This window comes from Dreissena polymorpha, chromosome 2 (assembly GCF_020536995.1).
Source record: "Dreissena polymorpha isolate Duluth1 chromosome 2, UMN_Dpol_1.0, whole genome shotgun sequence".
Classification (NCBI taxonomy): domain Eukaryota; kingdom Metazoa; phylum Mollusca; class Bivalvia; order Myida; family Dreissenidae; genus Dreissena; species Dreissena polymorpha.
In genome coordinates, this window is record NC_068356.1 from 73177449 (window position 1) to 73192153 (window position 14705).

At 37.2% G+C, this 14705-nt stretch overlaps 1 protein-coding gene across 5 annotated transcripts in view; it reads right to left on the reverse strand.

Annotated features, from left to right (window-relative positions):
* Positions 1–1165: 1165 nt before the first annotated feature.
* LOC127867599 (D-glucuronyl C5-epimerase B-like) overlaps positions 1166–14705 on the reverse strand; it is a 157713-nt gene continuing 144173 nt past the window's right edge. For all 5 annotated transcript variants that reach the window (XM_052408881.1, XM_052408877.1, XM_052408876.1 and 2 more), the window contains 5 exons: positions 10084–10236; positions 7893–8112; positions 7325–7496; positions 6291–6524; positions 1166–5864 (listed from right to left, as the gene is read on the reverse strand). In XM_052408881.1, the coding sequence (XP_052264841.1) occupies positions 4843–5864; positions 6291–6524; positions 7325–7496; positions 7893–8112; positions 10084–10223 (1788 nt within the window). In that variant the 5' untranslated portion in view covers positions 10224–10236 and the 3' untranslated portion in view covers positions 1166–4842. The remainder of the gene's footprint in view (positions 5865–6290; positions 6525–7324; positions 7497–7892; positions 8113–10083; positions 10237–14705) is intronic.

Here is a 14705-nt window from a genome sequence, read left to right on the forward strand (position 1 = left end):
ATATCATGCAAAGTCGTTTTTCATTTGTTGAATGGAATAGAACATATGTCTGGTAAGACCATGACCGCAAAGATTATGATCTTATAGCATTAATGTGAGTATGATAAGATCTCAGTGTTAACGAGTGTTAATATGAAATCATTGTCACGAGTTGTGAGTATTAAGGTCTGATAGTAACACGTGTGAATATTAGGATGGGTATTATTGTTAAAACTTTTTAACATTTTAATATCTGATTGTCAGCACTTGTGTGCATTAAAATTTAATTGCTCACACCGGTTAATAATTAGATCTCATTGGTAATACTTATGAATAAAACAAGATATGTGTTTGTCAGAAACACTATGTCCCCTTTTGCGCCGCTTTGAAGCTATATATTTGACCTTTGACCTTGAAGGATGACCTTGACCTTTCACCACTCAAAACGTGCAGCTCTATGAGATACATATGCATGCCAAATATCAAGTTGCTATCTTCAATATTACAAAAGTTATTGCAAATGTTAAAGTTGGCGCAAACCAACAGACCAACCAACCATCAGACATGGCAAAAACAATATGTCCCCCACTATAGTGGTGGGGGACATAAAAATCCAAGTGTTAACACTTGTGAATATTAATATCTCATTGTTTATACATGTGAAAAATACATTCTTATTGTTAACATTGGTGAATATTAGGATCTCATTGCATACATGTGAATAAGACGGCCTTACTTTTCACAAGAAACAATTAACGTAACTGCTTGTCTGGTTAGGGTACAAATGATCCAATTCAGTCCACTATCATGGATTACTATAACATTCTAAATGTACATGACAACTAGACATTATTTTAAATTTACTTGGTAGAAATTGAATTTGTGACTTTGCTATGTTAAAAGTATTGGTACTCTCCTATAAAAGTTAGATAAAAGCAATGGTATGGTGACATCTTTTGAAATAAATGTATACTGGTTTTATAGGGTTGAAACTAGAAATTTATTGACTTGCATTGACATAGTTTTGGATAGGTACTCAAGTTGCTTAAGAACATAGTTTGATATACAATGCTTTAATTTAATTAAGTTGTTTTGAGACAAATATCTCAATAATAAAACATTGTTATTCTGCTTCATGTATTATATGTATTTGGCAGACTTTTTGAAACAACAACAACAATCCCCCATGCATTTAGATTTTTATTTTTATCTTTAAAGGCATTCAATGTTTCTGCATTGAAATACATAACAAAAATACATAGACAACAATCAGTAACAATCATAATTGGGTAACAAGCAAAATGCGGGGCCACAACACTGTTGTATGAAAAAGTGACCAAATTGATCAAATCAAAGATGTATACAGTTACAAAAATCTTAAAGAATAAAAGTAACTAGCAGATGAAAGCACACTAATGTGTACATCCTTGAAGGGAGGTAAGACATGTATGCCAGAAATATGCATTATGGTTCAAAATAAAACATTCATAAACAAGTAAAGGAGATTACTACAAACATTTGTTAAGTTAATAGGTAAAGTAGTTGATTCCAGAAACTTTTAAAACAAGCCGATAACATATTCAAAGTGATACAAAAAAATTAAAATAAATTGACGTGTTTTATTTATCAATTACACAGATTATTGGTCAGTCCTTTTTTTAATGTAACAACTATCACATTAAATATAAAAGTGCTCAGAAGTAATGTATTGGGGTGTATTTGAACAGAATTTCACATGAAAAAAAAAAGACAATTATATGTTTATACAAATCAATTTTATGTGCTCATTGTGTCAGTCTTTGTTGGTATCATTTTACATATATATTTAATATATAGTCTGCTAAAATAATGGTTGCCTGTGTTTGTCAACAATATTCATAATGAAATAAAAGCATGGATACTTTGGTTAATGCTACCAGTAGCATAAGTAGAAGAATGATTGACGCCAAGAAATTGTTGGGACTTCACAGATATTCTTACAAGAAAATCATTTTTAAGACACAATATTGAACAAAATGTGTTCAGGAGGAAAAATAAGTGAAACTTATTACACAACCATTGTTAAAACGCTGCAAATATGAATCTCAGCACACGATTTCTCATTGTGTTGGATATTCAAACATGCAAAATATTTATAATATATGTAAGCAATCAACGATATGTATAAAGCATTCATTTCCCCAAAGAAAACATAATATGATTGGTGTTAACACACTTTAAATATCCTATACAATTAATTGGAATGGTCTGTTTATTATGCCACAATAGAAGATTAAAACATATTAGTATAGTGCCTCAAGCTAAATACAAAACACAAATCTCTGATACTAGTATTTGCGAAAATATTACAGTAATATCCCGCACCCAAAGGAAATTGTCACTTTTCCTAAAATGTGCATCTTGACTGCTTAAAATGACGGTAACATAGAAGCTTAATTTAATTGGCTAAATTTTAAATCTTGTAAACAGTAAAATAACTGGTTTCTTTATTTATGCACTTTAACATTTCTATTACCAAAACTTTAGAAATAGAAACATATTGGGAGTTTTGGAAGTTTATAGAAGAAAAACAAAACATTTTTTGTCGTTGGGAATTTGACTAAACATCGGCTATAAAATCATCCAAATAAAAGGTCTGCTGTGGTAAAAAGTATGTGTGTTCGAAGGTCACAGGTTGATACTGGAAATTGAAGTATTGGATAAATAGTGATATGTGCTCAATTAGAAAACAATTAAGTTTTGCTTATATAACATTATTCTGATATATTCATTATTTACATACCCAACAACTGAATTAATTTAATCAAGGTAAATACTATTTACATCTACATCTGATATCACCTCTTTCTGGAAATTTTAAAACCACTCTGGTTCATGAATCGAGTCATGTTCAGAGAAAACTGGGCATAATGCATGTGCGTAAAGTGTCGTCCCTGATTAGTCTGTGCAGTCCGCACAGGCTAATCAGGGATGACACTTTCCGCCTAAACTTGATTTTCGGTAAGGAGGGACTTCCTTGAAACTAAAAATACCGTAAAAGCAGAAAGTGTCGTCCCTGATTAGCATGTGCAGACTGCACAGACATATGCATGCCAAATATCAAGTTGCTATCTTCAATATTACAAAAGTTATTGCAAATGTTAAAGTTGTGGCTAATCTGGGACGACACTTTACGCACATGCATTAAGCCCAGTTTTCTCAGAACGCGGATCAATAGTTAAATCTAGACATATTTACATGATATCACAACAGGGTATTACAATCTCTTATATATACATACAATACTTATAATGATACATGTACTTATGAGGAGTGAAGCACAGTGTACATGTCTGTTATAAATGGAACACTATAAGACATTTAACCTGTCGCACACATCAATTACATGGTACAGGATCACCTGACTTAATGGGGTTCACAAATGGATGTAAATGACTGTTAACACACCAGTTAGTCGTTCTTTATTTTTTAAATTACTTTTTAAAACAATTTTTCTTAAGAAATTCAACTAGTGCATAAAATACAGTTTTATATGTCGCTTAATACGGCAATGTGAAAAACATCGGAATTATTTAATTTAATAAGACTGTGTTCTTGGCCAGATATTCAACAATTCTATGTATAATGAATTCATAAACATGGTTGTGCTGCATGCAACATGAAATTTTGGCACCGATTTCAGGCGTATTGAATCATGTATTCTTAAATCTTAAGGAATCGCCACAAACTGCAAGAAAAACTGTCTGTTATGCACTTAAGATTTTTGCTACATTTGTAACATATTTCAATAACTTGAGACATTTGTAAAACAAAAGATCTCAACAGTGTGTTTTCATTCTGTCTTGCCCGTATGTAAACCCGTGTGAACCCCGTTGATCCTATACCCTGATTAGGCAAACCAAATGTGAAGCAATTGGCACAAACAGGTACATTTTCTCAAAATACTTTTAGTAACTGAGTAAATTAATCTATTGCAACAACAATTCATTTAAACAGAAACAACAATGATGCAATACATTTCTTTAGCGTAATTTTGGCTTAAAAATACAAATTGAATGAAATACCAGCTCACATCGGAATCAATGTACACAATTCTGCAAATGAACTGCTTTAGTATTAATTTTGATAACATATAGCAAAAAATAATGAAAGCATAGGACAATACAAATGTGTAATGAGTTTTCTTACAAATTCCTTCGTAGATCTTTCCCTTGATTATAATCAAATCAATATAAATATTGCTCTGCTAGCTAGGTACACATTTCCGTTCTTTTCTGTCCTTGGACCCTGAGACTGCCTGAAGCAAGTTTGTCTGTTTATTATCTGTTTATTACAGATAGCCACATAGTCATAAATTGTCTCATGGTTTATGAACACATTTTTCTTGTGTCCCATTGAGACAATATAACAATCTTCTGCAGTTGTCCTGCGTTTACTTAACTTCCTTTAGCCAGGTTTCCTGTTGAACATCCATATCTGTGGAATCAGCAGATAGTTTCTTGCTTTTTGTAATGAAAAATGAACACAACCGCTCATTCCATCGAGACACAATTATCACAGAACTCTTGATTCCTCAGTGCAACTACAAGCTGTCTACAGTTGGACTGTGGATCTTGCCAATACTAAGAAGTCACCATCATGTAACTTCACATGATAGACTAAATTTCACAAGATATGCTTCATTCCACTCTTTGTAACTTCCCATGATAGGCTTCACTCTTTTTAACTCCCCATGATAAACAACACACCACTCTTTGTAACATTCCAATCTTTCGACCTTTCTGTGATAGGGTACATACCACATTTTATAACTTCCAAAAAGGCTATATTCCACTCTTATCACACACACAACACCAGGTATTTTTAATTATGAGGTGCCCATTTGCCCACGCGATACTCGTCCCAGCGTTTAGCTGTCCTAGCAAATAGCGGATCGTCTTCCATGCGACTGAGCTGCAGAAGCTGACTGATATGCACTGTGTGATAGTCCCAGCGGGCGCGATTAGGGCCAAGACCCACGGTCAAGTGACGGAGATCATAAAAAGTACCCGTACCCGAGTCGTACATTAACAACATTGCTTTCAGGGACCGTAGTCCCTCGTTATAAAAACGTGTCACTGTTTCTAACGCCTCGCCGCTCGCGACTTGTTTCAAGTCATAGAGTCCAAAAAGGGAGAAAATGAACCCGTTTAGCACAAAACTACTCGGAGTAGTGGGATACTCCTCGTACCAGTCATAGGTGTCGCCAAATCTTGCCTTGACACCGCCCTGAGCACTGCTGATTTCAAATATTTTCAGAGCGTTTTCAGCCGCATGTAAATACACGCTGTTATTAGATTTTAGGTATGCTCGCACTAATGTGGACATGGCTTGACCCTGAGCCATGGCTGAATACCAGCCTGGCGCTAGCTCCATAACATCAGGAATAAGCTTACGCTGGACACCGATTGGCCAGCCACCCCTTGTGTCTTGATTGTTCAAGAACCAGTTGGCGGCATCGTAGAAATGATCCATGTGTGCAGAAGACGATATCGTCACGTTATCTACCCACCCGTGACCACGAATGGCAATGTCTAACAACGTAAAATCCTTTGTTTTTCTCGATTTTGAACACTTCAGAGCCAGACCCTTGAATAAATCAAGGTCGATGTCTCTCGCTAAATGAATCCACTTCCCAAGATGATTTTCACCGAGTCCGTAGTAAATGTCTCTTCCACTGCAAGATATGAGCCGCCTTGAGAAAACGTAATGAACACGGAATGTGTTGGAGTCACTTCGAATGGTCGCTGTGATGCTCCCGTTTGAGATAAACTTAATATCCATGGTAACGGCAAAGTGTGAGCCTTCTTTCATTGATGCATGGAAACCCTGATTGGTCAAGGAGTCTGAAAGTAGACCATGTTCAATAGGATAAACCCAGTATGCATAAACTTGTAAGACTATGTAATAGAACCAATCAAAAGATCTCTATAATATTCTGGTAATCAATAAATACATATTTAATAACTCACTCGCAATAATTAAACTTTGACCAACTGCTTGGCCTATGTTAAAAGCACACTGATTAACAGCTCAGCAAAATGCATGAATATTTTTTTATAGGATAAATTGGCAATTTGAAAATGCCTGTTTGTGTTAATAATGTTCAACATGTGGCTCAGAAAATATAACTTTGTTTCTTCCTGTATTATTTGAAAGATTCATTGCAGTCTACACAGGCTAATCAGGAAATACACTACGCACATGCATGAAGAACTGTTTTCCAAGAGGAAACCATGATTTTTATTTTGTGTAAATCTACCACAACCAACCTGACGACTGGAACTCAATCACATCAGACAGGCGCATCTTGTCAAACAGACTGTGCACTGTGGTCTTACTGGCGACCAGCCACCTATCTAGGTCAAGGTCGTTGCCGCTCAGCAGGGTCGTGACCTCTGGGTCGCCCTCGAAGATCTGCTTGCTGTAGTGGGACAGGCCGAACTGGGCGATCTGGATGGGATAGTAGTGACCAGCTGGCTCCCACTGTGTTGACATTGGCACACCTGCCATGGTGAACATTGAGGTCGAATTGTTAGGTTTTTTTGTCAGTTGGATTTCAAGAATATTTCAGTCATATCAAGGCAAAGAGTTAATGCGCTGACAGTTTTGCAAGTAACTGACAACTGCCCTTCTTGAATCAAAGATATAAGGAGAATGGCTGTAAATAACAATTTATGACATTTCCCCAAACACGTTATGTAATTGGTTTTAAATAACCATGAAAGTAGAAAGCTTTTCACATTAAATTTAAACAAGAGATTTGTGACAGAATGACAGACAGACAGACTGACAGACAGACAGGCCAAAAACAATATAACACCGATCATTCGATTTGGGGGCATAAAAACAACAACAGCCATTGTCATAATTATCAAAACAAGGCCTTCACAAAGCCCATTGGTGAAATGTTTCATTTTTTTTATCAAATAATTCTTAAACTGTTTGAACCATTTCACTCTGAAAAACAAAGTGAAAATTGCAAAATGCAACCAGCATAATACCCGAATGCTGTGAGTAACTCGCAGTCTGTTCAGGTTTTATTCTATTTGCATGTCAACAGTAGGTTGCTGCATTTAATTCAAGGCTCTACAACTTAAATCTGTTAGGATATATCTTTAATTTGATTTTCTTAGGAATAACACACCCGTCGAAGTGCGTGTCTTAGTAGTAAGGGAAAAATTATTGTATCTAACAAACTAATGATTTTATAGGGGGAAACTTTAAGAGTAATGTAAACGTGTGCTTCACATGCCTATTTCATCTACATAGCCCACTCTAACATAGTATTCTCTATCATACACACCTTCTGTGGCAGTGACACACAGCACACGTTTGCGTATCTCCACATTGTAATGCTCAAAGGACATGAAAATGCCGTCTGGTCGGATCACGTCGGGGGGCTGGTGGACCTCTGAGTAGCTGTGAGAGAACTCAAACTTCTCCTGGCCCTCTACCGACTGCAGCTCTCCATAAACCTTAACGCAAATAGACATGGATTATTACACTGTGAGGGATTGAAAACCTCTCCTGGCCCTCCACCGACTGCAGCTCCCCATAAACATGGATACAAATAGACACGGGTGAGAGATAGAAAACCTCTCTTAGCCCTCAACATAATTATTTCAATTCTCCACAAACCTGAATAGACATGGAACTAAGATCAGTTAAAATGGGGCTGATGCATGTTCTTAAAGCGTAGTCTGCATAAGCAAACCAGAAACAACACTATCCACCTACAATGCATTATTGTTGAAAAGAGACTTTCTTTCCAATGAAAATTACAAACAAGCAGAAAGTGTCATCCTTGATTAGCTTGTGCAGACAGCACAGGCTTATCTGGGACAACACTTTACGCACATGCATTCCTGTACCTCAAAGTATTTCTTGATGAAGCTAAATGGCATGTAGATCTCGTCATTCTCTCGGCGACAATGGACGATGTACTGGTGATTGATGTCGCAATCCACGTCGTGCATGGGCGATGTTGCAGCGGCAACCGGGATCTCCATCTCGACCGGCAGGTCGTAGTTCTTGGCGTTCCGGTTGTGGAAGTGCAGGGCCTGGTCCGACTCTTCTGTGGACACTGCTTGCCTGAGAAACGATTCATTCGAGTAAAACTAAATGCATTGTGTAAAGCGTCGTCCCAGATTAGCTTGTGCGGTCTTACAGGGTAATAAGGGAAGAGGCTATCTACGTTTATGGATTTTTTCTTCAAGGAAGTAATTAATTAACAAGAGCTGTGTTTGTGAAACACAATGCCCCCAGTGACCTTGATCTTTGACCTAGTTACATCAAACCATGTTTGATTGTAGATCTCAATGAGATGAATGCATATGTGAAGTTTAAAGAACTTAGACCCACAAGTTTTCATTTTATGAGCAAGTTTAAAGTTTTGGGACAGACACACATATACAATGACAGACAGGCCAAAACCAATATACCCCCTGATCATTCGATCTGTGGGCATAAAAATCCACTGTATGGAGAAAGTATCACACCAGATTAGCCTGCACAGGTCTACTGTATGGAGAAAGTATCACACCAGATTAGCCTGCACAGGTCTACTGTATGGAGAAAGTATCACACCAGATTAGCCTGCACAGGTCCACTGTATGGAGAAAGTATCACACCAGATTAGCCTGCACAGGTCCACTGTATGGAGAAAGTATCACACCAGATTAGCCTGCACAGGTCTACTGTATGGAGAAAGTATCACACCAGATTAGCCTGCACAGGTCCACTGTATGGAGAAAGTATCACACCAGATTAGCCTGCACAGGTCCACTGTATGGAGAAAGTATCACACCAGATTAGCCTGCACAGGTCTACTGTATGGAGAAAGTATCACACCAGATTAGCCTGCACAGGTCTACTGTATGGAGAAAGTATCACACCAGATTAGCCTGCACAGGTCTACTGTATGGAGAAAGTATCACACCAGATTAGCCTGCACAGGTCCACTGTATGGAGAAAGTATCACACCAGCTTAGCCTGCACAGGACTCCACTGTATGGAGAAAGTATCACACCAGATTAGCCTGCACAGGTCCACTGTATGGAGAAAGTATCACACCAGATTAGCCTGCACAGGTCTACTGTATGGAGAAAGTATCACACCAGATTAGCCTGCACAGGTCTACTGTATGGAGAAAGTATCACACCAGATTAGCCTGCACAGGACTACTGTATGGAGAAAGTATCACACCAGATTAGCCTGCACAGGTCCACTGTATGGAGAAAGTATCACACCAGATTAGCCTGCACAGGTCTACTGTATGGAGAAAGTATCACACCAGATTAGCCTGCACAGGTCTACTGTATGGAGAAAGTATCACACCAGATTAGCCTGCACAGGTCTACTGTATGGAGAAAGTATCACACCAGATTAGCCTGCACAGGTCTACTGTATGGAGAAAGTATCACACCAGATTAGCCTGCACAGGTCTACTGTATGGAGAAAGTATCACACCAGATTAGCCTGCACAGGTCCACTGTATGGAGAAAGTATCACACCAGATTAGCCTGCACAGGACTCCACTGTATGGAGAAAGTATCACACCAGATTAGCCTGCACAGGTCCACTGTATGGAGAAAGTATCACACCAGATTAGCCTGCACAGGCGCATGCATTAAGCCCAGTTTTCCGAGAGTGAGACTGAAATCATGTTAAACTTCAATGTTGGAAACACCTCCACTTTAGCAGTCACAAACAAACTAAAAGGAGTATCAACAGAAATTTCATAATTGGGTAGATTGAATTGAGCGGATATTAACTGCTGGATACAAAAAACTCTTGCTCCCCTATTTTTAGACTTATTGATCTTTGGGGTTGATATGGCTTTTACTGATAGCGGTTGCCTAGAGATAAGTCTGCAGAATGGAATGAGTTACTGCAAAACGTCTGTACTTACTTTTTTTATTAAAGTGGACACATTTCTTGTTTTTCATCAAAACATTATTATAACAAATTTTCAACAGTATTCATTTCACCATTGAGTCGAAATCTGAAATGTAAACCACATAAAAAACATCAAAATTTACAGTAGTGTATAACCAAGGTTACCTTTCTGGGTTTGTGCTGGTGGTGCAGCGCGACCAGAACGAGAAGCATGTGAGGACCGTACACAGGGCGAGCAGGCACACAAACGCCCTCTTGTTGAACCGCATCATTGTGTTAGCACAGCTTCCTAGCGTCTTCTTCATCTGAATTTCCGAGCTGAAAATGGTGTTAACAATAAATTGGAGCGATGTGGCTTAACGCTTTTTACCACTTAGATACCAATTAGGATGACATATGCCCCTGAAAAATGCTTTTTCAAAACCTAAACGCAGATTTCGAAACCCAAACGCAAACCCTAAGTTCAAGGTCAAAGGGGCCGAAATTTGTGTGTGTATGGAAAGGCCTTGTCCATATACACATGCACACCTAATATGAATTTTACGTCTGACGCGACATAGAAGTTATGAGCATTTTTCGAAACATAACCGCAAAGTGTGACGGACAGACAGACAGACAGAGGACGGTAATGCGATCACTATATGCCCGACTTCGAGGGCATAATAAAACATTAGTGCTGCACACTGCTGAATGCATGTGTGTAATATGTCTTCTCAGATAAGCCTGTGCAGTTTGCACAGGCTAAATAAGGAGAGCGTGTTCTGCCTGGACTGGATTTTTGTTTTTGTTTGTACTTCCTTTTAACAAAATATGACCTCATGAAGCGAAAGTAATATCCCTGATTAGGCTGTGCAGACTACACAAGTTAATCTGGGATGACACTTTGCACACATGCTTTAAGGCCGGTTTTCCCAGCGTGGAACAAAAAACACAATTTTGCAATGTCTTGTAAAACAAGAAACAATGTGATGCTTCAAGAAATATCGCTTGTTTAACTATGTGATTTAACAAGCGGTAGCGCCCTGGAACATGTGTAAAGACTACTACAATTATTTCAAACATATGTTTTATTATTTTGTGTGCCGCTTTTTTGGTTATCAAGATAAATGTAGCATAAGGAAATGTTCCATGACAGTGTGTACCAGTATTCAAAATGGGTGTGTTGAAATTATTTAAATGTTAACACATTTCCTTACAAACTTAAATTAATGGAAAATTCATGTTAAATTATTATTCAGACGTGAGCATTTCCTGTATAAATAATCCTAAATAAAATCATATCTTAACTCATTTATGCCTAGCGTCTAGAAAAAAGGCCATGGAAAACAGCTTAGACCCAGATGAGACGCTGCATGATGTAGCGTCTCATCTGGGTCTGCGCTGTTTGCTTAAAGGAATTTCTGTAAGAAATATTCTAAATATAGAAATAAATATACTAGAAATCCCTAATTTTAGAAATAAATTGATCCAATTTAGAAGGATGGGAGAGTCCACTAGCCATAAATGGGTGAACTAGTTTGTACATGCAGAGAAGGGAGGCAATACACTGTACCATAGAAACAAATTAGTACACAACAGGCATATATAAAGAATGTTTACATAAACTTCTGATAGATTTTTGAGATCTTACAACATAATTATTCTTTGAGTTATTTGAAGAGATGAATCTTTGATGTATTATATATATAATGAATGATATCTTAAGCGTATACACAAAATCAGCAAATATTGATAATATAAAAATTATTCATTAAGAATAGAGATTCCCTATTTGAAGTTTTGTATGGAGTTTTGTCTATGAATCCAAATTATTATTGACATACCACTATGTCATTCAGATACATGACATAAAATATTAAACCAATATTTCCCTTCCAATGTCGCCACTAAAGCAAACAGTCTTTATAAAGAGTTACTGAATTGTCAATCATATTACACGATTAATACCCTGTTTCAAAAGAATTTCCAACAATAGAGCCTGATATAATAAACTAGAAATAAAATCATAACGTACCCATTTTTAAGAAAGAAAGAGTCCAAAAACTGTTACTTGAAAAACTGTAATACAAACAAAACCTGTTTTAAATGACTCTGTTATTTGTAAACCTATCACTTGATGGTGATATAAACGCGCATATTAGTAACACAAGCGTCTCATTCTGTTTCAAAATATTTTCCTTTCCAATATTATATTTAAGAGAGATGAAGAAAATTGATTTTGCACTGAGATCGCTATCAAAGTAAAATAGAAAATATCTTAAGCTCCCTGTAATTTTATGTTTGGACGGACAAAAGAAAATTATGAACCATAAAAACGAAAACCCTCTGGTAGCCAAAGTTGTAAATAGATTAGCTTCAAGGTTGAATAAACTAATTAGATAATGCTATGTCTCCCTATTTAAGACTAATATTTACAGAATAATTAGCAGATAGATAGACAGAGAGTTGTAACAATTGAATGACTGGCGACAAGAAGGATGGAAGGAATTCATGAAATGGTAGAGGGGTTACTTCGGACTGAGAAATGTACAAGCAGTACTTTGTTCACCAATTTTTTAATGAGACTGGGACACCTTTGGATTCGGATTGGGAAAAATAGCGTTATTTCTACTAATATTAGAAAAATGTGTGGGTGTTTTTGCTTGCAAATACTATAAAATTAGGTAAGGATCAAAGTAAACTTGTTATTGGCTTAAAAAAAGTTTTTTGTTTAAACCCTCAATTGGGAATTTAAAGATTGGGATTTGTCCCCCAAATTTGAACGAAAAAAAACCCAGAACACTTACAAGCATTTCATAATAAGGAGAGACTGAACAAGAGCTGTCAGAGGACAGCGCGCTCGACTATTCGAGTGCTTGACAGTATAACGTAAGCCATCATGGGGAAATTGTTCATATTCAATAATTTATTAGACGATCTTTCAAAAATAAAAATAAAATTGTTTTGTTGGGGGGGGGAGGAGGGATTCTGGGTAGGGGCGTGGGGTATTGTTTTGGTGGAATCCATTGTGGTATTCAGGTAAGTGTTGTTTTGTCAAAGTAATAATAAAATGTGATCATAAATAAAGAAGTTATGGCAATTTAAGCAAAATGTTCAATTATCTAAGTGTAAAAGGGGCCATAATTATGTCAAAATGCTTGATATAGGAAGGATATAGGAAATATTTGGGGTAGTACGCAAACTTTAACATAGATTTATCAATAATATGCACATTCTAAGTATAAAAGGGGCAATAATTATGACAAAATGCTTGATAGAGTTGTCTGCTCTTGTTTATAGGTAGGGGTGATGTTGGTAAACAAGTATGCAAAATATGAAAGCAATATGTCAAGGGACAATGAAAATAAATGGGGTAGTTCGAAAACTTTAACATTTGCTGCATATTCTAAGTGGAAAAGGGGCCATAATTATGACAAAATGCTTGATAGAGTTGTCTGCTCTTGTTTATAGGTTGGGGTCATGTGGGTAAACAAGTATGCAAAATATGAAAACAATATGTCAAGGGACAAAGAAAATATTTGGGGTAGTACGAAAACTTTAACATTTGCACGCAGCACTAACGCTAACGCCGACGCCGGGGTGAGTAGGATAGCTCCACTATATATATTTCATATATATTAGTCGAGCTAAAAATGAGGACCAAAAATGAAATGATACATAACATTTATTTGAAATCACATGTACTTAGTGTATTGGCTTTAAATACCTAAGAAGTTTTTATAAGCACATTGCGCTAACTAGAGCTCTGTCACAGACATGACGAATACCCCCTGTTTTGTCTTTAAAAAAAACCAGACACAATGCTCTATGTTTAAAACGCACTAAGTGACCCCGTGACCTAGTTTTTGACCCAGCATGGCCCATGTTCGAACATGACCTACACATCATCTAAGTACAACTTCTGACCAACTTTGGTGAAGCTGTGATGAGAACTACTTTAATTAGTGAGCGGACACCATGCTCAATGTTTAAAACGCACTAAGTGACCCTGTGACCTAGTTTATGACCCCGCATGACCCATATTCAAACTTGACCTACGCATCATATAGATAAAACTTCTGACCAAGTTTGATGAAGATGGAATGAAAATTACTTGAATTAGAGAGCGGACACAACGCTCAATGTTTAAAACACACTAAGTGACCCGTGACCTAGTTTGTGACCCAGCATGGCCCATGTTCGAACATGACCTACACATCATCTAGATACAACTTCTGACCAAGTTTGGTGAAGTTGTGATGAAAACTACTTGAATTAGTGAGTGGACACCATGCTCAATGTTTAAAATCCACTAAATGACCCCGTGACCTAGTTTATGACCCCACATGACCAATATTCGAACTTGACCTATGCATCATCTAGATAAAACTTCTGAGCAAGTTTGATGAATATGGCATGAAAACTACTTGAATTAGAGAGCGGACACAATGCTCAATGTTTAAAACGCACAAAGTGACCCCGTGACCTGGTTTATGACCCAGCATGACCCATATTCAAACTTGACATAGACATCATCTTGATACAACTTCTGACCAAGTTTGGTGAAGCTGTGATGAAAACTACTTGAATTATAGAGCGGACACCATGCTCAATGTTTAAAACATACTTAGTGACCCCGTGACCCAGTTTATGACCCGGCATGACTCATATTCGAACCTGACCTAGACATCATCTAGATACAACTTCTGACCAAGTTTGGTGAAGTTCGGATTAAAACAACTTGAATTAGAGAGCGGACACTAATTACGGGCCGACCGACCGACCAACCAACAGAGAGACAAGCTCAC